General features: G+C 42.2%; 1 protein-coding gene across 2 annotated transcripts in view; it reads right to left on the reverse strand.

Annotated features, from left to right (window-relative positions):
- The window catches only part of LOC146812807 (alpha-2-macroglobulin-like protein 1), a 747,116-nt gene that overhangs the window by 338,065 nt on the left and 384,012 nt on the right, over positions 1-25,039 (reverse strand). For both annotated transcript variants that reach the window (XM_085619917.1, XM_085619918.1), the window contains exons 14-15: positions 24,049-24,191; positions 22,133-22,282 (exon numbers count right to left, since the gene is read on the reverse strand). In XM_085619917.1, coding sequence (XP_085476043.1) covers positions 22,133-22,282; positions 24,049-24,191 — 293 coding nt within the window. The remainder of the gene's footprint in view (positions 1-22,132; positions 22,283-24,048; positions 24,192-25,039) is intronic.

Here is a 25,039-nt window from a genome sequence, read left to right on the forward strand (position 1 = left end):
GGTATAGGGTGAGAAGTTAATTACATAATATTTTACAAATAATTATTATTGCAACATTATGGTGCCGATTCCGATCCGTCAAAAAAAATTCCCGTACGACTCGTATCCGTATATTGTTACGTACGAATCGTACAAGTCCCGTACGAACGGCCAAGTACGATTCGTACCGTAAAAATACATGCAAATGACCTCGGGAAAAGTCTATGACACGTCCCCGGACAGTTTTACGTACGATTCGTAAAACTGAAGTCCGAGCGCACAAGTACGATCCGTACCGTCGTTCCGAAGACACATTCGTATGTAAAACGTCCCGTACGGAGCGAACTGTGTACCACGCCTACCCCGGGTACACCTGGGCGAGGGGTACGAGTCGTACAGCCGCCCCCAGCCTCCCACCCCTCCCGCATACATCCACACCGTACCCCCAGCCCCCCACCGCATGTACGCACCGTACCCCAGCACCACATGTAGGCACCGTACACCCCCACTGCATGTACGTACCCTACACCCCACCGCATGTATGCACCATACACCTCCACCGCATGTACGCACCATACCCCAGCACCGCATGTACGCACCGTACACCCCCACCGCATGTACTCACCGTACCCCAAGCGCTACGCGCTGGGAGTACGGTGAGTACATGTGGTGCTGGGGTACGGTGCGTACATGCGGTGGGGGTGTACGGTGCATACATGCGGTGAGGGGTCTGGGGGTATGGTGCGTACATGTAGCGCTGGGGTACGGTGCGTACCGGGCCCCCTATTCCTCACGCATCGTGACGTACTTAGCTTTTCCGGCACTTTTTGACTCCCGTAAAAATATTGCCGTGCGGAGTGCTGTGGGTACGAATCGTACTTGCTGGTCCGTAAAACGCTGCCTGACTCCGTGCGAATGTCACGTTCGTGCTGTCCCGGATCACATTTGTACGTGTTTTTTAGCCGTACGGTCTTTTCTACGATTCGTACGGAAACAGGTTTCCGTACGAATCGTACTTGCTAGTTTGTACGGGTTATTTACCGGGTACGAGTCGTACGGAGAAAACGCTCCGTACGCCGATTCGTACCCGGGTTTTACCGGTTCGGAATCGGCACCTATATGTTAATTGATTAATAAATATGTATATGAAGTTATATCTATATATATATATATCAGTTATATTTTAAGGTGTGGCTGCTGGTTTGTAAGGTTCTTAGGTGGGAAGTTAACTAACTATTTATTAATTAACAATTTATTTATAATTATAAAATCGTTTTTAATTGATTATCAATTATGTAAATTGTTTTATATTCATTTACTTTAGTTAGTTACATGTTGCTTGCTAGGCTTGTAGGGGTTTAGGGTGGCAAGTTAATTAAGTAATAATCAAATAACCATTTTTTTTACATTGAAAATTATTGCATTATTTATGAATTTAGCAAATTGGTTAATTATTATTTTATTTAAAAGATACATATACATTTTGTGTTAAGTAATAATGTTTATATTGAGAGTTTTATGTATTTTCTGAATGTGTTTGGTTATGCAAATATGTAAAGCGCTTTCCCTATTGTTGATAGACTGGAGTAGGAATAGGAAATCTTACCCCTCCAAAGTCCAACGCTTTACCTATTGTTGCACAGACTGAAATGGAAATTGTAAATACTACCCCTCTGATGTCCACTGCTTTCTCTACTGTCGCACAGACTGGAGTGAGAATAGTAAATTTAACTCCTTCGAATTCCAACACTTTCGCAACTGTTGCGCAGACTGGAGTGGAAACTCTTCTCCGAAGTCTACCACTTTCCCTACTGTTGTACTGTTTGGAGTGGAAATAATATGTTTAACCCATCGAACATTCTACAATTTCTCTACTGTTGCATAAATTGGAAAGGGAACAGTGTATGTATTATTCCCAGACTCAAAGACATTTCCTTATATTGTTTAATTATATTTAATATTGATATTTGTTTATCATTTTAGTTTTATAGTATAGGTTTATCAAATCAAATACGCTTTATTTGGTTAGCATAAAAGAATGACAATAAGTGCAATACTACAATAAATACATGCACACCTACAAAACAAATTCAAACAGACTTGCAAACAGGAAGTCTCTGACATAGCCTAGTTTACATAAATGCATTCAGTGGCCCATTGAATTCCTAAGTCACAAGACAGCCTTTGAAAAACTACCAACATTAAAAATAATATCACCAGAAAGCAACTGTAAAAACAAAAGAGCAGTTCAACTTGTTTGAACTGATGGGCCTTTAAAAGGGAGACAATCTAAACTTTCCTGGGGACTTTAAAATATCTACAGAACATAACAAAGTGCATCATGTCCTGCGGAGACACTTGGGTGCAGCCACAGGGTGCTAATGAATGAACATCCTGCCATCACTGTGGGGATGCTAGCAACTGTGGTAACAAGTTTAGCCTAAACCCCTGGCAGGTACCGACCATGGTTAGAGGTTACAATGGTGAGGTAGGAATCTGTAAATTGGGTGGTTTTCAACAAAGCATATCCTTGCCTGACGGCTTTTGTAGAGCCACATACTCCCTATCCAATAACGTCTGCTGCTGAAACTTTCCACTTACCCAATTATGGCCAGCCTTAATGAACCCTCTAGGGTTACTGAAGAGCTCCACCCCTCCTAGACTCTGAAAATTTGCCTTGATATATTTAAACTAAGGAATACGGTGTGTGTAATCAGGAGATAAACAATCAAAACCTCTTTATTTAGCTGGGATCCCCCCTTGATTCAATTGCCTACCCAGCATAGGAGGAGGCGCAAGGCTATAGTATCCATAAGAAACCTAGCCCCTAATTCTTAATGAACCACGTCGGAGGGAATGCATTGAGGGACACTAAGTAGTTGCCTGAAGAATTTGTTTTCTATTACTTGTAGAGAGTCGTGCTTGACATATCCCCAAATGTCACTCCCATAATAGGCTCTCAAACCACATTTTGCCAGGTATACTGGCACTAGGGCCCTGATCGGATTCCTGCCCAATCTAGAGGCAAACCATCACACTGCCATGTTAGCCCTTATTAGGACAGGCTTTTTCCCATTTAGCAGGGTAGTCGAACACATCCCTGCGTCAAACATGACGCCATTTAATATGAGAAGGCATTGACCTGAGATAAGACCTGTTTCCCCACCTTAAACGTTTTTGTTTTGTGAAGCTAGGGCCTACCACCACAACATGGGATTTACCAATGTTAATGCATAGGTCTAGTTGCCCATAAAACCCGCATTAAAAGGCGTTAAAGGAGGTCTTGGAGACCCATAGCAATTCTTGGCATTAATACAGCACTGACTTCCCTAAGCAAGACTGGCATCGACTGGCCTCCTAACTGCAGTCAACCTGCCCAAGCGTTCACTAGGACCTGTTCAAGCTATAAATATACAATGTGAATAGAAAGGGGGTAAGAATGCACTACTGTCTGACCCCCCTTGTTAGTTTCAAAGCTGCGTGTACAGTTCGAGTCACTGTTGTATCTAACAGACGCTACAGTATGGGCATGGAGGTCCCAGTCAACCTCCATGTCTAAAATGATCCTTCATAGTTTGTCTCGGTTTAACCAGTCAAAGGGCGTGGTGAGTTCCATGAATACAAGATGGAAGGAACCTTTATGAGCCACTGTTTATTTGTTCAGAATCATATATATGTTTTGGTACTCGTAGACGGTCGATCTACTAGGCCTGAACCCAAACTGTAGATCAGAGATGACGATATGTTCTTCAGCCCAGGACGAGTCTATCCAGGAGGCCACGTCCTGTGACCTTCACCACAGAATTGATCAGAGAGATCGGTCTGTAACATTAGAGGTTATCCCTATTGCCTTTTTCAAAAAGCAGAACAATGAAAGAAGTAGCCCAAGATTCAGAGAGGCCCACCCTGACTGCAGCGTTTAGCGTGTATGTCAAAATCGGATCCCAGATATCGGATAGAAATCAGATGGAATCCTGTCAGGCCCTGGTACCTTACTTTTAGTCAATCCCAATATATGCCCTTACTTACTCCATCCATTGTGAAGGGAAGATTCAAACCCACCATTGTAAGTAAACCCCTTCTGAATGGAAGACCCATTCCTCCACAGCTATATGGTGCAATAAAGAAGGAGCATCATCTAGGGCCAAGCCTGGTTGATTGATGATACCCCAAAATAATTTTGCGCAGTTTTTAAGGCAGCTAGGGTCTAGCAAATATTCCCTGGCTGCGTCCCTGAAGGCTTTCTTCTGTCAGTTAACTTAGCACTTGAATTTCCTCTAACAGGTCACAATATAAGCAGAATTCTGGGTGTTATATTTAGCGTCCTTCTTAAGTCTCTAGAAGCTTAGGAGCATAATTTATCAAACCTTTTGGGTCCAGATAAGGGCTTGGCTCATAGTTGGAGGCTAGCAAACTCTAACACCGTGCTTGTAGTGGTGGAAAAAGCATCCAGAGCTTCACTAGGACTGCAAGCATTATTTAAGCAGATTGAGAACTTGTTCGCACAACTGGTGTATTTGTTTATATTTCTAATTGTCTCCCAAAAATTTTTGCACATGACTTTTTTTATTTGTTTAGTAATTTATGTAATGTTTTGAAATTGAATTGCTGTTAATATTTTTCTATGTTTCACGTAATATATATATAAATATATAAATATATATATATATATATATATATATATAAATATATATATATATATATATATATACATATATATATATATATATTCCAACAGCAGTTTCCCTGAGCAGGAGCCCAACACTCTTGGTCCAGGCAGATGGAGCATGGGAGTACACTGCGTCACCACACAGCACAGTTCGCCCCTTAGCATTATGATAAATGCAGTTCACAGTAAATGCTTTCTTGAATATTAGCTGTAGTATTTCACCAAAGTTGGTGCAGGTTAGTGCTGTAAATCTCTAGACATATGTGTTTCAGGAACTACTGAACGGGTTTACACCATTTAAAAAAAAGGGCGCATTCTGAACCAAAGGCTACCATTTTGCCAAATTTGGTGTAATTCCGTTCAGCAGTTCGGGCTGTAGCCGTGTCTAAACTTTCCTGTGGGAAATAACATGGGGAAAACGCGTTTTGGGACCCCCCTTTTTTTCGGCCCCCACTCGACGAATCACCCCGAAACTTTCAGGATAGGAGGTGACCGGAGCACCCCACTAGTTTTGAAAAATTCGCGAAAATTAATCATCCGGCGCCAAAGTTATTGGGAAAAGAAAAAACGCTTTTCCTATGGAAACTAGGTCCTAACTATAACTATCTAATGGCGACCGCCAGTAGATAATAAACATATATACATATGTATGTGTTTCTATACGTATATATTTAGATAATAGTATTAAATATTAGTGAGATTTATTTAATTAACTTTATATTAATGGTGTGTATTAAAATATTTAGGATTTAATGTTTTAAACTATATAGATATATATGTGTTTTTTAAACTATATTTTTGTATGTTTTTAATGATATTTATGTGAAACAATATTTTTTGATACTTTTGTACTTACCATTGTAAGAACAGGGAAACAATATTTTTGACACGGTATTGTTGTTACACAATATTGTTGGTTTCAAAATTATGTCAGTGATCCCAACCATAATAATCAGCCACAGGACACTTCTTACATTACTCACTGGGATGCTTTTAAGGCTCATAGCAGAGGGATGGATATCTCTATTATGGCATGTGAGAGTTACATTTTCAACTTAAAACTTAATAGTCTAGAACAACACATTTCCAAAACCGAAAAGCTGTTTTTGTCATCGTCAGACATTCAAGTAATTACACATTTCCAAAACTTGTGCTATGAATGCAACACTTTGCTCAGTAAAAGAGCAGGACTTTTTATTTGCAAGTAATAAATTTACTTTAATTTTACAGCAAACAAATCTGGCAATACATTTGATAATTAGTTCTAAATCAAAAAAGATACACATCAGATATATGCTGCACATAATTCAAATAGTCATCGATTTCTCTCTGCCATAGAAACTGCTACTCTGCCTCAGACCTTTTATTCACACCTTTATAATAAACCTCTGTATAGTCCTGATTGCGTATGGGATAATCTTTCTTTTGTTATTAAAGAGTAAAGATTCATTTATATCTTCCACCAAAATAGCACATACAGAGGCAGATATATTTCAAGTGAAAAGGCAAATAAATGGCACATATTGGGGAACCATCAAACATACATAAATACAAAAAATATGTATGAATGTGACCGATAAAAAAGTTCTTTTAGAAAATAAAACAGGTCTCTTGAACCTATATACATGAATCATATCATCCCATCACACCCTGGTATAATTTCTGACAGGGCACCCTTGACCAGTTCCCACATTTTCATGAGCTTATGTCGATAATTGCAAGCTCCAGTCCGCACAGGAATATTAGCTCCTGCCACAGTGATAAAGGATCCAGAGCTTCCCTTTGCAGCCACACAGAACTTTATTAGGGTCAGGGGTTAATCTTGCAAAGTTGATCCATTAGAGCAAATACTTTGTGCCAGAATAGTAAAATAGGATCACAGGTTGCGAAAATATGCACTGTATCCTCCTCCAAAAATCCCACATCTAAAACATGGCGATGTTTCCTGCATGTCCCATTTGTACAGCTTAAGGGGTGTGGAATATGTATCGTTTAGGAATTTAAAGGAATGTGCTTTAAGTTGTAAAGACATTAGGAGCATCCTGCGACAGCATATTGATGCATTGTATCTCAGCCACAGACACATTGCACTGCAGGTGTCAGGACACTTAGCAGCAAGCTGCTCAAATCGATTACCGATGCCCTCCTGAGGCCCAAGAATCAAGTAAAAACTATGGGGCATATTAGCAAGGAAGGGGCGATGAGAGGCGATAGCCTCCTTGGCTTAACGCCTCTCTCTGCCACTTCGGAAGCGCGAGGCTGCACCCTATTCACAAGGATAGGGTGCAGCCTTGCGTTTCCCCCTGCGATGGCCCTAAGTCTCACGACTTAACGCCAACGCAGGCACCCTTGCACCAGAGTGCAAGGGTGTCTGCAAGCAGGGAGGTTTGTTTATGTACAGGAAGGTGTCCCTTCCTGCACATAAACAAACCTAAAATGCCAGTTTGTAACTTACATGTGTGCTGCATACATGTAAGTTACAAAATGGCATTTGAAAGAAAGGTTTGTTTATGTACAGGAAGGGACATCTTCCTGTACATACACAAACCATGGCATTTTGCATTTTCCAATTGTGCTGCACAAGGCAGCACACATGGAAAAAGCACAAACGAGAAGAAATAAAGCATTTCTCCTCGTTTCGCCAACTTAAGACCAGGGTTTTCCTGGCCTCAATTTTGGCGCTGCCTCCTATTTACGCTGCCCTTGTGAATAGGGTGCAGCGTTAAAATCAATGGGTGTTGCGGTGGAACACCAAAAACAGCACCCACTGCACGCCCCTTTCATGCTAAACACAGCGTGAAAGGGGCCTTATTCACAAGGCATCGTTAAGCTACGTTAAGTGGCTTAACGTTGCCTTGTAAATAAGGCGAGGCCCCTATCGCCACCACAACGTCACTGAAAGTGACATTGTGGTGGTAATAGGGGCATATTCACAAGCCCCTATCACCACCACAATGTCACGTTTCTTGATTTTAATAAAACCTTCCAAGAACTCATTGTGGTTCATACTGAGTTTGCAGACCGGTAGCTGCTGCACAAAGGTACATAATTGCAGATAGCCAAAAGTCCCAATTTAGGGAAGCCTAGAGTCCCGACTCAAACCCAGAAAGGATTAAAAAAATATGTTTTTAAAGGTTTGGCCCAGATGCTGAATTTTAGCATGCCCCAGCAGCTAAAAAAACTTTCTTGGAGAGAAGGTGGAAGCCTAGGATTATTCCCTAATAAGGTATACTGATGAATTCGGGCTACACAACAGGTGGAGCGGGTAGCCTGCCAAACCTGATGGGAAACCTATAGTGTTTTGAATCACGCATGCTGAAAATAAGCAGAATCAGCAATCCCTTGCTTTGGCCTAATTACTGTTGAAGGTATCTGGTACTCAATCAATCAATCAATCAGGGGTTTTATAAAGCTCGCAACTCACCCGTGAGGGTCTCAAGGCGCTGGGGGGGGGGGGGGTAGGGTGCATCTCTGAATCAGTCGAAGAGCCAGGTCTTGAGGCTCCTCCTGAAGGTGTGCAGAGTGGGGGAGCGCCTAATGTTGTCTGGGAGCTCGTTCCAGGTCTTTGCTGCGACGTAGGAGAAGGCTCTTCCGCCTGCTCTGGTTCTGCGGATGCGTGGGGGCTCTTCCTACTCAATTGCAAATTACTGTCCTAGCCACCCTCTGACAGAAGTATTCTTGGTGCTCCTTTTACCATGGAGGAGGTCTCCAACGCCGTTAGATATCATATTGCAAAAAAAGTCAGGTCCTGATGGTATTTCAACAGAATTTTATAAAGCCTGTACGAATCAACTCTCCCCTCTCCTACTCTCACTGGTGTAGAAATTCACACGTAAAGCTGTTGTGGAAGGTTCATTTGATGAACCAACAATCATTGTTCTTCTTAAACCAGACAAAGATCCCTCATTACTTCCTAATTATCACCGCATTTCACTAGTCAATTAGGATTGTAAACTGTATGCTATAATTTTAGCAACCAGACTTTCTTTAATTACATATAACATTATTCACCCTGATCAGACTGGTTTCCTGAAAGGTAGCCTATCTCCACACAACACTAGATTATTTTGCCACACGTTATCTTACCATAAGAAATGTAAATGCCCTGTTGGCATATTAGCATTAGATGCTGAAATAGTCTTTGATAACATTAATTGGAAATGTTCAATGTATGTTACAACACTCTGCATACTATTCCTGTGCATAATATCACAGATATTATTGATGGGCATGCCTCAGTATCTAGATAAACCTTAAATATTCATAAAACTAAATTATTTCCTTTAAATATTTTTGCACTGCTGATATGTTACATGGCAAAGACATCTTTTGCAATAACACAGCTCTCAAATATCTTGGTATTTATTTTAAGTACTATAAAAAATACAATTGATTTCAATTGCAAAAACGTATTAACTAAAATTATGGACCAATTAGATAAATGGGCTTCCCTCAATTTATCATTGTAGTGAAGAATTAAGGCGATTTTTTGGTAGTTTTTTTAATTGTTTTATTATAGATCATGGCTATCTGTAGCGGGCTATACCGGCTATTAAAGGCCCGCTGCAGCGTTAAAGGCCCGAGCCGAAGGCGAGGGACTTTAACAAAAGCAGCGGGACTTTAATAACGGTATGGCCCTGCTACGAAGGGCTATAAGGCTATTAGAACATTCTGCCACTAGAGGGCAGAATGTTCTAACAAATTAAACAAAGGCTTCTCGAAGCTCGAGGATATTTAAATCCCCTCGAGCTTCGAGAGGCTTTTGTAAAACATTGGAATGTTGCTCTGCGGGCCTTTACCGGCCCGTAGAAGCACAGAGCACTCCATTGTCTACAATGGAGTGCTCCACATTCCAATGTTCTAATTCCCGTTATTAGACGGGAAAAAAATAATGCCTAAATAATGAATAGGACGGGGAGCAGGTATAATATTTTCGGAGTATTTTAACAAAGCAGTAGCAGCATACGGAGAGTTTTGTGGCCCAGGCTTCCATGCTTAGGGCCTCATTTATGAAAAGTGACGCATCACTGCGTGAAAACAGTGATGCGTCACTTTTCACTGAGCCCTCCCTGCGACTCCAATGATGCGTCATATTTACAGTATGACGCATCATGTCGCAAGGAGTCACAGATACGTCAGTATTTCTGACGTATCTGTAGGCGCAAAAGTGACGCATTGCTGGAGTGTGTCACAAAAGTGACGCAACTCCAGCAATGTGTCCTTTCACATGGGGCAAGCCCCATGTGAAAGGGCCTGCGTCAGTCTTACGCCTGCTGTGAGGCAGGCGCAAGATATTGACGCATTTGCACCCTAGAAGTGGCGCAGTGAAATCTCGTACATTTCACTGCGTCACTTCTACGATGCTTACTTACGTGGGAACGCACACCCTGCATACATTATACCTGACGCAGGTATAATGTAGCGCAGGGGTTTACAAAGTGACGCATCTAGGTAGATGCGTCACTTTGTAAATATGGGGCATCATGGCGCATGTTTTACGCCACTGGTGCGTCACAAAAAGTGACGCACCGGTGGCGCAAAAGTGACGCAGGGGCTCATAAATGAGCCCCTCAATGTTTTGTCAATGATAACTCCAGGCTCTTAATAACTGCCTTGGAGGCGGGGGGAGTGCTTAAGCTATCTGGTCAGCCTTGGTCCAGTTGGGGAATGGTGTTGTTGTCTAGTAGCATGAGCTTAGTTTTCTCCCAATTGAGTTTGAGTCAGGATTCTGACATCCAGCTTGCTATTCTCTCAAGACAAAGTTCCAATGCAGGGGTTTTGGGTCCCATCCTTGGGTTAGAGAGAATACCAGTTGGGTGTCGTCAGCATACAATACCATTGAAATACCATATGAAGATACAATTAAAATGGAAATAGCCCCACACGTGTTATATCTATTATCAATTTTGCCTGTAACATTTCCTTCTTCTTTTTTAGCGATATTAATAAAACCCTTACTGAATTTATTTGAAATAATAAGACTCCACGTATCAAATGCAGGCATTTGAAAACTGATGAATTAGACAGAGGTTTAGGTGTTTCTGATTTCAAAAATACCATGCCTCCTTTTTGATTGTGCAAAGTGTTTTATGTTTTTTAAATCTGAATTCTCACATAACACCCACTTCAATTTTACTTGAAATAAATATTGCAGCACCATTCCCTTTACTAGCAATTATTACTATGGCTCTTAAAAGACACGTTTTCTTCTCCAATCCTTAATTCTACTAAAAACACTATATTAAGTCTGGATACAACATTTGGTAATAGACCTATATTTTCTAAGAAGGTATATTTTTGGATTAAACTAATTATCCTAGTCTCTTGTTGGGAAACATGGATTCATGCTGGGATATGTTATATAGCAGATATTTGCCTTAGTACTATGATTTTATCATTTTCTGAATTACAATCTAAACATCAGATCCCCGATTTCGAAAACCATTGATATATTACATTGTGTAATGCGAATCCCAATACTAACAATAGTTCAATACCAGATTCTCAGTGTTCAGGCATGGAGTTGTTCTTTGGTATACATAGAAAAAGCAGTTATAGTGCTTCTAAAACATATAGAAAAGTAATTTTTGCTAAGTTTATCACGTTGTCAAGGATCAGTGCTTTTGGGAATCCCATCTTAAATAATAACTATTCCTTACGAAAAACATATGGTCATGTAATATTTCATATTGCATTCTGTCCTCCATCAGCCAGACCAATGCTTTTATATTCAATCATTTACTTACTGGGCTCCTGTTAAGCTGTGTAATGTAAAGTTAATTGACAAACCTTTCTGTTGGAATTGTAAAACTGAACAAGGATCATTGATACACATGTTATTTGAATGTCCAGTTATGTGTAACTGTTGGCCTCAGGTGGGGTGTGTAAAATCTAAAAAGAAGTATATTGATCATCCCATTACATATGAAATTATTATCGGCTCATCTTCACTCATTTCATTTCCACTCTCGTATATAGATGGTACATTATTTGATTTACTAAATTCTTCTGCTATCAAATCCATTACTATGAATAGGAAAATGGTGATTAATATATCTTCCAATGCCTGGTGGGGACTGAATATTAAACATGAGAACTGGAAATGACTTATGGTTCACTAAGAATAAGAAGTCAGTTTATATATCATCATCAATTTGGAAGACTGCATATTTTTCTCACTAATACCATATATTACTTTCGTTTGTATTAGACAGTAATCTATAAGTAGCCCTATTTTTTTTGTTTCAGTTTTTTATGTTCTATGAGTTTTGGAGAACTAGACAGGCACAGCGGGCGCAGATACCAGCGGTAGGGCAGGTCGGATGGGAAGTCGACAGACGACTGGATAGGGAAAGTAAAATAAAAAAATAAATAAAACCACTTACCTTGTGCTCGCCGGATCGCCAAGTCGGCAATGTGGCAAGCGCAAGGTAGATGATTTTATTTAATTTACTTTCCCTATCCCGTGTTCTATTGCCTAGCCCCCGCCCCCTGCCCCCGCCCCGGCCCACCCCATTGATGTTACCTGTGCCGGCCGCTGCTGGAGCTAGACATCGACTTCTAAGCAGCAAAGTGTGATGTCAGCAAAGGTGTAATAAGCATTATACATTTCTAGACTTCCAAAACAAAACGTGAGGAATGGTGTACTACTGGAGAGAAATTAGAAAAAATGGCAGTTTATCAAACTAGGCTATGAAGCGAATTTTTGATTGTCGGTTACAAATGCATTTCCCATGTGGGATGGCTGAAGTTTTTTGGCATGAGGTGCTGAGTAGCAAGGGATCCCTACCAATCCCAGACAATTTTGGAAGACCAAGAAGAATGAAGAAAGATATTACTTGGGGATAAAACACACTCCATGTGTTTTATGCATATTTCCCAGCAAATATCAAAATATAGGTAAACCACAGATTCCTCACATTTACCAGATTTAACGCCAACAAAAAATGTCTTACACCCAGCATGTTTGGGGGAGCATATAACATAGAAAAGAAATAAGCAAAAACTCTGCCATGTCAAGTCAACACCCCCGTGATAATGTTGCAGTTTTACTCCCTCTTCTGTACTTTTTGCTCCACCACACATGTGGGATACCATTTTTATCAAGTGTTGGAATGCATATGGTCTGGTACTTACCCATGTCCCCTACTCTAGAACTCTAAACGAACCGACCCTGCGATTATGGATAACACCTCCCTCACCTTCAATGTAAACACTTGTGAGTCCACACAGATATATTTATACATTTTTGGATTAGGGGGGATTAGGGGGGAGTAACCCCACCCTCGCCGTATTTATTAACATTTAACAAACAAATTTAAGAAAAACATTATTTATACAAAAAACTTTATGCGGATACATTTACAGCTACATTTTCAATCAGATATTCACGCCTAACCTTAACACAGTCTAATACACAAGACACTCCTGCCGTAAATCTATCAAAAACATGTTATTTACTTTCTGCGTGTCCCCTCTAGAGCCTACGGTAAAGTCAATGACTGGCAGCTCCCCCGGACCCCTATACTGATAAGGTTGCGCAGGGGGTTACAGCTTATCGGATGGATACTTTCCACCGGGCCCCCCCTACGCCCTGTGCCTTACATTCCATTACATGGGGGCAGCAGACTTCTGCATAGCGGCGCCTTAATGCGCATGCGCGTGCGGGTGTGGCCCCAGGCCCACTGGGAAGGAGGACTCCCCCGGCCCCCGCACCCTGACAGCCTACCTACCGGCTGTCACTGCCCCCTGGAATTCTATGGTGCTGACCGTTGAGGACCGAAGACTATGCTTACCCCTCATGACCTTACCGCCTGACCAGAGACACTCTAAAATACGACAAAATCTAATTAAAAAAGGAAATTCGCCTTTGCGCTTTATTTATGCTACTACCTAACCTTGCTATGCCTTAGGGGATGGTGGGTGGGCAAAAGAAAAAGCTAGCATTGCGGGCCCGCAGCCGACCCGGGGGGAACCTAAAGGTGAGGAGCAAGAACAAGAGACCGTTCTGCTCCTCACCGCCTCTTTTAAGGAGGGGGCCCAGGCCGACCGGCTGAGACCGGTCAGCCTGGACGCCCACCAAACGTTTCTGCACCGGAAGCACTGAAGTGCTTCCGGCGTCCCTAACAACCCTCACCTATTGGACTGACGTGGGGGGGGGGGAGGCGAGAAAAAAACGCGCGCGTCACCCTCCCCACCCCCCCTTGCGGATGCCGGGGACGGGTGCGACCGCCATAATGGCAGCGCGCTCCATTCGGCCCGCGCCTGTTTCAGGATAGTAGGACATTTACCATTGGCAGAAAATGTTCTTGTTTTAGCGTATGTAAAGTTGATGTAATATTGGTTGTGTAGCCACATTTTTAATGTTTACAGGACACTACAGGTATGAAAGGTGCTGAGTAGGCCTGGGCAAAAATTTCGTTCCGTTCGCGGAAATTGCGATAATTTGACATTTTTGCGTTCCGCGGAGAGCGCGAAAATGTCAAAAATTCCGGTTTCCGCAGCTTGGCGATAATTTGTTTCTTGCTCGCGCTGTAAAATGATACATTCTCGCGCGCGCGCGATCGCCTTACCTGAATCCCTGCGTTCGCCGACAAGTTTTCTTGATCCGGTCGCGTTCTCCATGAGATGTTGTATTGTTTTTAGCCATTTGCGCTGTCTCGCGACAGTTCGCGCCCGCAGTGACGTCATGCGTCGCGCGATCACGTCTTTCTTCTCGCGATCATGCACCGCGAGAACAACTCAAAACAAGATGGCCGCGCCCGCAAGCAACCACATGGGTAAGTTGGCGACCCGCAACCATGCAGAAAATCTCGCGAACATGCCGGAAAAAAACTTCCGCATCTTTGCGATATTTCTGCTTGTTTGCGATAATTTTAAACATTCTCGCGATAATTTGCGAAGGTTAATTCCGCAAATTCCGCCCACCCCTAGTGCTGAGATGTACTCAAATCACAGGATTCACGGAAATCTGTCAGGAGGTAGTTTTATCTTTGAACGTTTCCTCTGCTGAGTGGGGTATCCATCCGCACAGATGTAAAGTACCACATTTTTCATGATGAATGTGGAAATCAAACATGGTAGCTTACGCTCTGTTGGCAGAAAATGCCTGTGTGTACCGGTCGGTAAATGGGAAGAAGGGAAAGTTAGTTGTCGCTCCATTCTTTTTACGCTCCTTCAAGGCAAGAACCCCAAAGACTGAGCTCTGACCTTGGAACATTATCGGAATTTAAAACAATGCTTTTTTGGCGTTTATTTTGTGTTTTTCTTTATATTTTTGTCTCAGAGAGACTTTGCTGGGAAAGATGAACCTGTTTTGACTTCAAATGTTCCTTAAAAGATAGCTTTGTTATGTCCCATACTCCCTTACTGTTAGAAACCGGCAAAATATCCTTAAAGGCTCTGTGCCTACCTGATGCCCACTCAACAGAGAAGTCCTCACTTTGTAAAAGTAAAAGAAATACAAAAAGGCAGCCATAAAAAAGAAAGCGGAAAAGACTAGAGGGAAGTTCACCCTCTTCCTCAGTAAAGTCTACCTCGAAAAAACAGAAACCCATGGTAGAGAAATCTGGAAAATGGTGTGAGTATAAGGGAAGCCTTTATTTGCCATAAATATGTTCAGCATCATGACATGCTTCATCCACTTCTGAACTGTTACTGAAATCGGAATTGATGTCAAAGAAAGTTCTGACTTAAACATCTATGTAGAGGACTTGGTCAATGTTAAGACTCCGTCAGCTTAGGTGTACACCCTGCCTATTGAGTAGGAAACATTGTGGGACATTAATACCGTGGACAAAATATCAAGGGTCAAAATGTAATAAAGGTATGTATGGATTTTCTTTGCCTGACTCCACATATATGCAACTTGACCATACACACACACTAAAGTAAAGGTGCATAGATATGGAGTTAAGAATAGTAAATCTATACTTCCACTATGCACACTTACCTTTCGACATTTCTGCACTCCATATTGTGTCAACGAAATTAAGGTATCACAATATTTCTATTCAGACATTTCTGGCCAAAATAAGTCAGTCTGTCCTCTGATGTATACAGTCTTGCATTTTGAATGTCCAGTACTGTCTACAGGTAATGGATGTATTGAAGTGGGATTCATGCCTACCTTCCTTGACTGACATGCAAGGCCAGACAGCGAAGGGTCGAGACTGCTATTGTTGGATTGTTAACCGAACAATTGAGGCTTGGATGCCCAGTTGTTGAGATATGGCCAACAAACACTTTTTTACTCTCTTGTGTGTAGTCATAGCTGCCATTCACTTACAGAAGACCCTCAGTGCTGATCAAAGGATCAATAGCAGTGATTTGTATTCGCAGTGATCAGTGGCTCTTCAAAACCTTAGTGACTTTTGCTTCTGCTTCTTCTTTGGGATATAGAAATATGCATTCATACGGTCTAAGGGACACATCAAATGTCCCTGATACATTTAAAATTAGATCTATTTAAGGGACAGCATCCTAAACCTTGCTTTATTTATCCTTTTATTGGCTGTTTTCAGGTCATGAATGAGTCAAGAAATTTGCTTTGTCAGTTTTGTGAACTAGAAAGTAACAGGAAAAAAAACATTTGCATTCCTTTGCTTCATAAACAAGACGCTGAACTCCTGCTATAAGCAACCCTAACTGGATCCCCTGCTTTAGTGGAATCGCCAATGGAGGCGGGTTGTGACAGACAAAACATGTTGCACAGCATTCGCCACCCATCTTTTATTTGTGATCAGTTGCCACTCTTATAGATTTTCGGTGATATTGCCCTTCTGAAATGGCAGACAGGGGAGAGGGGAATAGTGTAGGTCTCGCCAGAAGAGTAACCTGAGGCCACAGATAGTTGGTCTCCTCTTCCTGTAGCTGGTCTTCCATGCTGATATGACAGCCTCTGATGTTGTTTATGTTGAGGTCAATGAAGTGTTTAGAATCTCTTTGCAAACATCAGATACAGCATTGTAGTAGCTGGAATGTGCCAGGGCAATCTTCTTAAGACCACGTTATGAAAAGAACCAAAGGGGGCTAATGCACCTGTCTCAGTTGCCACACTGATGACCTCATCTGAAACCATCATTTCCTCACTGAGGATCGCATTGAAATCTTCATGTCTTTATCACAATATATCTTGGGCAAATTGTTGATAGGATTCCAAAGAATATTTTGTATCTTCCGAGTATGGCTGTGGCATTGACCCCATTTATTGATGTTACAGCGGTACTGCAAACCCTCCTGCCTGATGAATCGAGCCTTTTACTTTATTTGCCCACTGTGACAAATATTCAATTACATGAATCTATCTAGTGTGCTCACTTTAACAAGTTGTATCAAAATTATGATATTTCATTTGAACTATTTAAGTCACCATTATTATCTACTGAACAAATCACAAATGACATGACAGCTAATATCATAATAGCGATTAATAATTCCTGGGTCCAGAGTCTAGAAGAGACTCAAGTTACAATCTTCAAACTTGCCCCTTTTTTATTAGCCAGACTATTTCAACCACATTTAACCTCATGTATCATGTTCAACCAAATTCCAGATTCATTGGAAGAAAGTCAAATTATAAAGGTATATAGAAACGGGGATAAGCCTAATCCATTGAATCATCACCCTATCCATTGATGGAAACAAGTGGGAAAGGGTTTGCTAAAGTCGCTCTACACCATCTGGAGACATGGGTTATTCAAAACAAACGGTTACCAGCTGATCAAGTTGCATTTTGAGCTCATTGTTTAACAATTGACGATATTTTATCTCTACAGCTCCTGTGTGAAAAAATATGCGAGTACATATAAAACAGTATGTGGATATTAGTTGTGCTTTTGAACAAGAGGATCATCCAAAATTTGACTAAAAATAAAGAACTTGAATATCCCTGACCATTTGTTACAAGTGTTATTAAATTTACACTCAGACAATTGATTACTGGTGATAATGGAAACAAGTAATGAATTAACATCCAAAATTCCAGTGTTTAATTTTTTTAAACAAATTTGTGTCCCTGCCCCTTCCCCGTCATTCTCGTTGTAGCTATCTGATTTTCTGACCCATGTAAAATGATTTTACCCTCTACCTGAAGTTGAGAGATTCTTAATTAACAAAACTAATGTAGGCAGTTGACCTAGGCCCTAATTTACGGTTTGGTTGGGTTACTCCGTCTGTCAGGCTGGTGGAGGACATTACCTCTGGTATCCTGAAAGGACTACTGTGAGAAGTTGGCCTGGTATATGCTGTCCACTAATGAAAGTGGGCATCGTGCACCAGTCCAAACAACCCTTTTGGTGATTTGAGAGGTCAAAGATAACCTTAGAAAGCTATCCAAGTGGTAGCTGTGGAGACCACTTAGTCTTGAAGGAATGTTAAGCAGCTTGTTTTACCAGAATGCAATCTTATTGTATTGGTTAAATGAAAAGAGAACCACAAAGTAGTTATTAAAATATGTATTTATTAATATAACACTATCTAGTACGACACACTAGCTCCTACCCGGAGATAGTCACAAAGCACACAATACTTAAGCACAGAAAGGACAGTAATAGCACAAATACACAATGGGCCCCAGGGGGGGACCAAACCATAACTAAACAAGTGTTATAAGAACCACGACTCGGGTCAAGACAGTCGAGAGGACATCGAAATGCTGGGACCCCAAGGAACCACCAAAGGTGAGTAAGTCGGGACCCCACAGAGGACGGGTGCAGTGTGGGAACACGACCACATGCTCCGTACAAGTCTATGTGCAAGTTGCGGTTAAAGTTTTAAAGTTCAAGGACCCCTCCCAGTGGACTTTGAGGAAATACCGTGGATACTGGAAGGTTGGAGAGCCACCCCACCCGTGGGTACCGAAGTACCGGAGTTACCTATCAAAGGGAAGCCAGGTGCATAGGTCTGAAATGGCATCGGAAACCGCAGTCAATCTCAATGGGGAACTTCAAGAACGTGCTGCTGGAAGAAGGAAGGAAGAGAAGTGTCCCTTGGAATCTAAGGATGGATTCTTGTTGAGAAGAAACTGAAAGCAGAGGGGACAGAGTCTGGGTCACTCAGGAGTGACCAGAGGCCAGATAGAAGAATGCCCACCGATGTTGGGTGCTTCAGGTGCGTTGCTGGAGTTCTAGACTCTGCAGCTGTGGGGACCAGGAGACGTCAAGGACGATCAGGAGTGGGGTACGAGCTGTCTCACAAAGGATGTCGAGTGCTGAGGGGTCGGTGCACGGCAGGCGCACCAACAAGCCTTGGTAGAGGCAACCCACGCAGAAGGTCAAGGATATGTATGGTTCGGACCAGCAAGTTCCAGGAGACTCATCAAGCACAGGGGAGTCAGGGCAAGCCTGGAGCAACCAGGGTAGCCCAAGGAAAGCAAAGCTGACCCCCAAATGGACACGGAGGCACAGGAGTCGCATGAGGACCTTGAGCGCTTCCACTAAACAGCAACCCACAGAGCACTCGGTGCGAGGATGCCAGAGTTCTTGGTAGCAAATGGTTCCAGAGGTTGGGGTTACTCAGAGCCCAATTCACTTGTTCAGAAATGCTAACAAGCATATGCACTTGCAAATGTATGCAGTGCACAGGGGTTCAGGTGATGTAGCCCCCAAGAGGGATTCTGACCTCGCCTCGGGCCTCACCTCCTGTGTTGCTAGAGCCTTTGGAATTCGTAGGAGCTCAGGGTCAGCAGACGGGACAGTTGCGTTGAGGTGCCTGCGGATGCAGGGGAGTGACTCCTTCACTCCAAGGGAGATGTCTTTGGTTGTCCTTGATGCTCCACAGGTCCGGCACAGATCCTGTACGGTGCACGGGCACAGACGATGCTTCAGACTGAGCGGGAGATGAAGATGGGCCCAAACGAAGTCCATCGAAGTCCAGAGTGTCCAGACGGTCGAAATTCAGTGGTTTCTGGTTCAGAATCTTGTCCACATCGAATCTAAGGTCCTACAGTCAGGTAAGCCCTTATTTACCCACGGAAGAGGGTAGGCAAGATTCAGAGGACCCTCCAGTGGGAGGGTTTAGACAATGGGGAGGTTACTCCCATGTCCTTTGTCTAGTTTCACGCCAGAACGGGAGCCACTGGCTCCAAGGACTGGTTTAAACTGGACTATGCACGGGTACACCAAATGTGTCCCCATGCAGACTTTTAGGCACTGGCAAGTGAACCCGCCCAGTCCTAATACACTAAATCGTGTCTGGGAGGTGGTCACACCTCCTTGTGACAGAATGCCTATTGGCCTGCCTTCCCCTGCTCGAGCTTGGCTCAGCAGCAGGAGGGCAGAAATGTGTCTCTGGTCGGCCGCAACCATTTTGTGCTGCCCAGGATTGGAAGGCTGGTACCGGGAATACCAGGGGCCCAACGAAGGTTGCTTCTGAGGGGAGGAATCATACCTCCCACACCGGTTACCGGTGTGGAGGTATGATTCCAAGATGTTTGACACCAAACACGGTGGGGTTTGGTGCAGCCGTTCTCGAGATAAACATTGTACGCGGTTGTATAATGCAGCTCTACCTATATGTATGGCTGCTTCACTGACAACCCGGTTGAATGGACTCTGTAGGCTGCAGGGGTGTCCTGCTCATGCAGGGGCACCCTCTCACTTAGAACCAAGCACCCTGCCTTCAGGATTGTCAAGGCTTGCTATAGGGGTGACTTATAGGTTTTAAGTGCAGTGACCTTTAGATATAACAAACCTCTAACATTCATAAGTGGTGGAAGCACCAACTTACATAGACTGCAAAGACAGGCCTGTAGTTCCATTTTGAGTGGTCTACCAGGGTTGACACAATACATGCTCCAGCCCCTGGAAGGCCTCAGGGGTACCCATGCCCTGGGTACATGGGTACCATGTACTAGGGAATGACAAGGGTTGCCCAGTATCCAATCTGGGGTGTACCTAGTACATAACATAACCAATTTAGGGAGAAAGCAGATAGGCTGGGGTCCTGATTAGCAGCATCCCAGTCAGACTAGTCAAAAACAGTAGAACATCAAGCAAAAAGTGGGGGTAACCATAAGAAGCAGATCCTACTTTCCTACAAGTACTATCCACCAAATTTAGATATGACCGCTGGCCCAGCAGTCATCTCTGTACATTGAAAGGAACTGCCATCATAGTAGCTTCTTTCAGTGTACAAAATGTTTGGTGGACAGCCACTTTCATTTCTGATGGCAGTTCACCATACTTTTGACACTTTTTTGATTTTCAGAAACAAACTCCAAATAGTAGCAGTTTATGTCTAAAAAATGAAAAACCAATGGCAGCACACTCTCATCTCTAGCTTTTTCCTGGACAGGAATAAAAAGACATTAAACAGTCCGCCCTAAATAGAGTCTGCAGTGCAATGCACTTTCTCTGACGGCCACTACTCCGTCAGGGAGTAGGAGGAAGGTTGAGGCACATTCATCCCTAAATGAGCCAGCTGGACCGAGGATGTGGCAGAAAGAGTACTATACCTCTTTTACTATGGAGTACCCTGTCTGCTAAACTCTAAATCATGACCTTAGTGCTGATCAATCCCACTCCGGTATGGTTACAATGGTAACTTGGTGCTTCAGCTATTACTTAGTGGTTAAGGTAAAACCAGAATTATGCTAATGGAAGCTTTTTAAAGCTTTTGCAAAGAGACATGAGATTCCATTACTAAAGGTTTATATTTCAGAAATTCCTGCTACTCCTGTATGTGCAATTGAAGTTCAACCTTCCTTCAACCACTACTTTTAAAATAAATAGGTTAAAGACATGACTTGGAAGACTTACTTTGGGCATTGGAGAACATTTGGATGGTGCGCTGCAGCGTGAATTATAAGTAAATCTGGGCCTCTGTTTCCTTTTAGGATTTTGTATTTACTTGTCTTCTAAGGACGTCCTTTTGATTTTTTGAACTTTTCTTAAAAGTTAGGAACATATTTGTAGCTGCTTCTGTTGGTGTGTTACTCTTTTCACCAATTATTTCAGTCACAAATCATGCTCAATCGAACAGATATCCTTCTTCTGGTATTAGGATATTGAACAAGAAGAAACACAGGTTGTACATGTTCTTCCAGTCTTGCACGCCTTAAAGAACTATGAGAGCTGAAAAGAGATGTCACGCTCTAAACGGAGAAACAGGCATGTGGTTGCCTCACATCCAAGCTAGGTGAGCTTGAGAAACATGAGACCTAACTCTTTTAATCAGAAAGGGGTAAGGAAGCCAATTTCCTTCTAAGCCACTTTTGCAAGTATCAGGTAGAATATTCCTCAGCATTTAGCTTCCAAATATCAATGTTGCCATCATTCATGCTAGTAGTCAAAGTTGGGTGTACAATAAAGTGACATTAGAGGTTGGGTCATTTCTATACCTTGATTTTTAGAGGCTTGAGATACTCATGAATAATGTTGAGGCATCCTTCCAAACAGCAGGGCTAAGGACATAAGTTTGTTTGGGATAGCCCTGTACTCAGGCCAGAATGGAATTTTGTTTGAGGGCACATTTAATTTCACTCACCATCTTGCTGGAAAGTTCTGTCTCCGGCCTCATTAGCAGGACACTCTGGTCGACAGCACGAAGTGCACAGATGGAATTAGGGGCTGCCTTAAGTTGGACAGTCACATCTGATCCAGGCAAGTCCTCAGGCGCAGAAAAGGCCAACTCCACCTGTCAAGGCACTCAGTGTCAATACAACATAGTAGGAGGAGAGAGTAAAGAAGGATAGAGACCAAAATGAGAGAGTTGAAAAACTGAAGGATAAAGAGTAACCTCACAAAGTTGAAAAGGCGAAGAGATTAGGATCAAAAGATGTGGGAAAGAGGGGAAGAATGGTGAAACAGAAAGAATCATCAGGCAACAGGATACAGAGATACAAAAAGAGCATACATATTTGAACTGCAGTAGAAATAAATAAAAAAGACAAATGATCATAGAGGGGTATGGAAGAAAAGTATGGTCAAAATAAATGCCCTACAGGCAAAAGAAAGATAGGAAAAAAAACAATTACAAGAAGCTAAGAAGATAAAATGAAACAAATGGTACAGTGGAGTAATAGGGGCTAGAAACATATAATTGCACAAATGTTACACTGGAGACGAACAAATAAACAGTAGGAAATCAACAAGAAAAATACAATCAAACATGAAAGGAAAAAAGAGACAAAAGAATAAAGATAGAATTAACTAGGAAAAATAATAGGAAAACAACGAAAATTTAGTGTTATAGATCGGTAACAGTGAATAATGTGGATGTGTTTTCCCAAGGGGGTTGAGTGACATCAAATAGACAAGAGCATACAAGCTGTCTATGATGTCACTGAGAACCTTGAGGTCACAAGCATCTCTGTAATTCACTTTTTAACCATCTATAACTTTATGTCACTAAAATCTTCTGTTCCTGCCTTCAACTACTGCGCAGGTGTAGAGGAGTAATTGAGGAGCCTTACATAACATGGCCTTTCCTCCCTATCATAAATAAAAAAATACCTTACCTGCCACTGGGACGCTCTCTCCCCTCAGACTTGATTGTCCACTTATGGGTCTCTCTTGTCTCACCCAACGCACTGATTGAATTTGGCGCAGGACTTAATGACTATGTGACTCCACCTGTGCTATTCTCCCTTTCACTCTAGCTTTTTGGGCCTTCATGATGTACTGTTCCTTCACTGCTGGTCTGCCAGAATTGACCTGCTTCCCAGCCCCATGTTCCAAATCCCATCTCCCTCTTCCCCCATCCTCTATTGGGACATGTTATTCTATGTTTCACTATGCTACTGTATCTAATGTAACTATGCAAAACTGTTATTTTTATTTTTCCTGACCGCTGAGACCTGAGCAACATGGCTGATGCCCGGTGGAGCTGCTAGACAGCTATAGAGGAGATTGGCCCAGGCACACCCCCTTGACCATCACATACCCTGCCAGACATTTGGCACAGTTCTTCTCGTCTCCCTGCTTTGTCTCCTTTCCTCCCCCTCCCTCCTACGATTTACCATAACATTGTTTTTTTTCCTGTGCTTTAATTATCCTTATGTAAAGCGCTCTGATACCTCTGGGTCTAGCCAGCGGTATAAAAAACTTGTAAAATAAAATAAAATAAATAAATAAACCTGCCGTCCTCAACCAACGTTCTCTCCTTTCTTGTCTCCTCCTACGTCTGTGCTTTCTGCTTTCAGTAAAAGCAGACAAGCAGAGCTGCACTAACAGGCTCTCAGAGAGCCCAGTCACCCTAGCTTTGAAGGCCTTTATGACATAGCAACAGTGGGTAACAAGTTGTGTTATCAACTGCTGCTACATCATAGCAGTGAGTTATCAGGTTTAGAAAATGAAATAAATATAAATGATAGCAGCTCTCAATGAGACCCATGCACAACAAAGAAATAAGCAAATAAAGGAAAACAGAAAGAAATAGTGCCCCTTCCATCTAACACTGACCTTGTTCTTGAAGCACAAGAATATATTTAGGTCAACAGTGTCAGCTGTGATCCCTCCATTGGGAAACAGTGCAAATACCAACAGCCGGACTATCGGGGCATAGAGGTGGTTGATGGTCACAGCAATGGTGAAGGATCCTTGTACTGACACAGATTGAAAGAAAGGTTGATGGTCAGTTCGAAATGTGATATAACTTTGTTACAAACATAACTTTTTCAAATGTTGATCTTGGGATAATTCCACTATCTCTCTTCAACATAAACACTCCCAACTTGATCTATAAACCCAGGTCAACTTTGTACCCAGCTCTTCTAGGTTTGACAGGCTCTCTCTAACCACTTATCATATCTCAGTTCCAACTACAGCTAACAACGCTAACTGCTGCCTTAGACATTGCTCTCTGTTGAGCCTTTACTTTCTCTCCAAACAAATCTTCTAAACCAAAGCAGAACTCTAGCCCATATAAAGCGCCAAAAGAAACCATTCCTAACCCATATCAGTCTTACTCAAAACCCAACATCTAACATGTCTGAAAACATTCCCTCGTTTCTGTGATCTGTTACCCTATCTTTAACAATATGTAGTCTTCCTATCGCCATTCAATTAATCAGTAACCCTAACATCAACCCTGTCCCTTGTGCATATTCTTATCTTGCACCAAGCGATGGAAGACTTGACAGAGTGAGAAGAATAGGCATGTTTGCAAATAAATTATACCAAATCTCTCTCTAAACGTAACCTTCTCAGTCTATGTCTTGAAGACGTTGACTGAACTTAGCCTTGTCTCAAATTCAAGGCTTCATTTCTATAGCTAACCATATCCCATTAGAACAACCTATCCCAAATTTATAACCTAATTTCTAACTTCTAAATGATTTATATTCCCTAACTCTAGTCCTACATAGAACGATCTCAGGTCCTAATCCTATGCATTAGAAAAGGTTAGTTCCTTTTGATCTTGAATCCACATTGTAGAAATCTTCACTGAAGT

The sequence above is a fragment of the Triturus cristatus genome, chromosome 7, assembly GCF_964204655.1.
Source record: "Triturus cristatus chromosome 7, aTriCri1.1, whole genome shotgun sequence".
NCBI classification, from domain to species: Eukaryota; Metazoa; Chordata; class Amphibia; order Caudata; family Salamandridae; genus Triturus; species Triturus cristatus.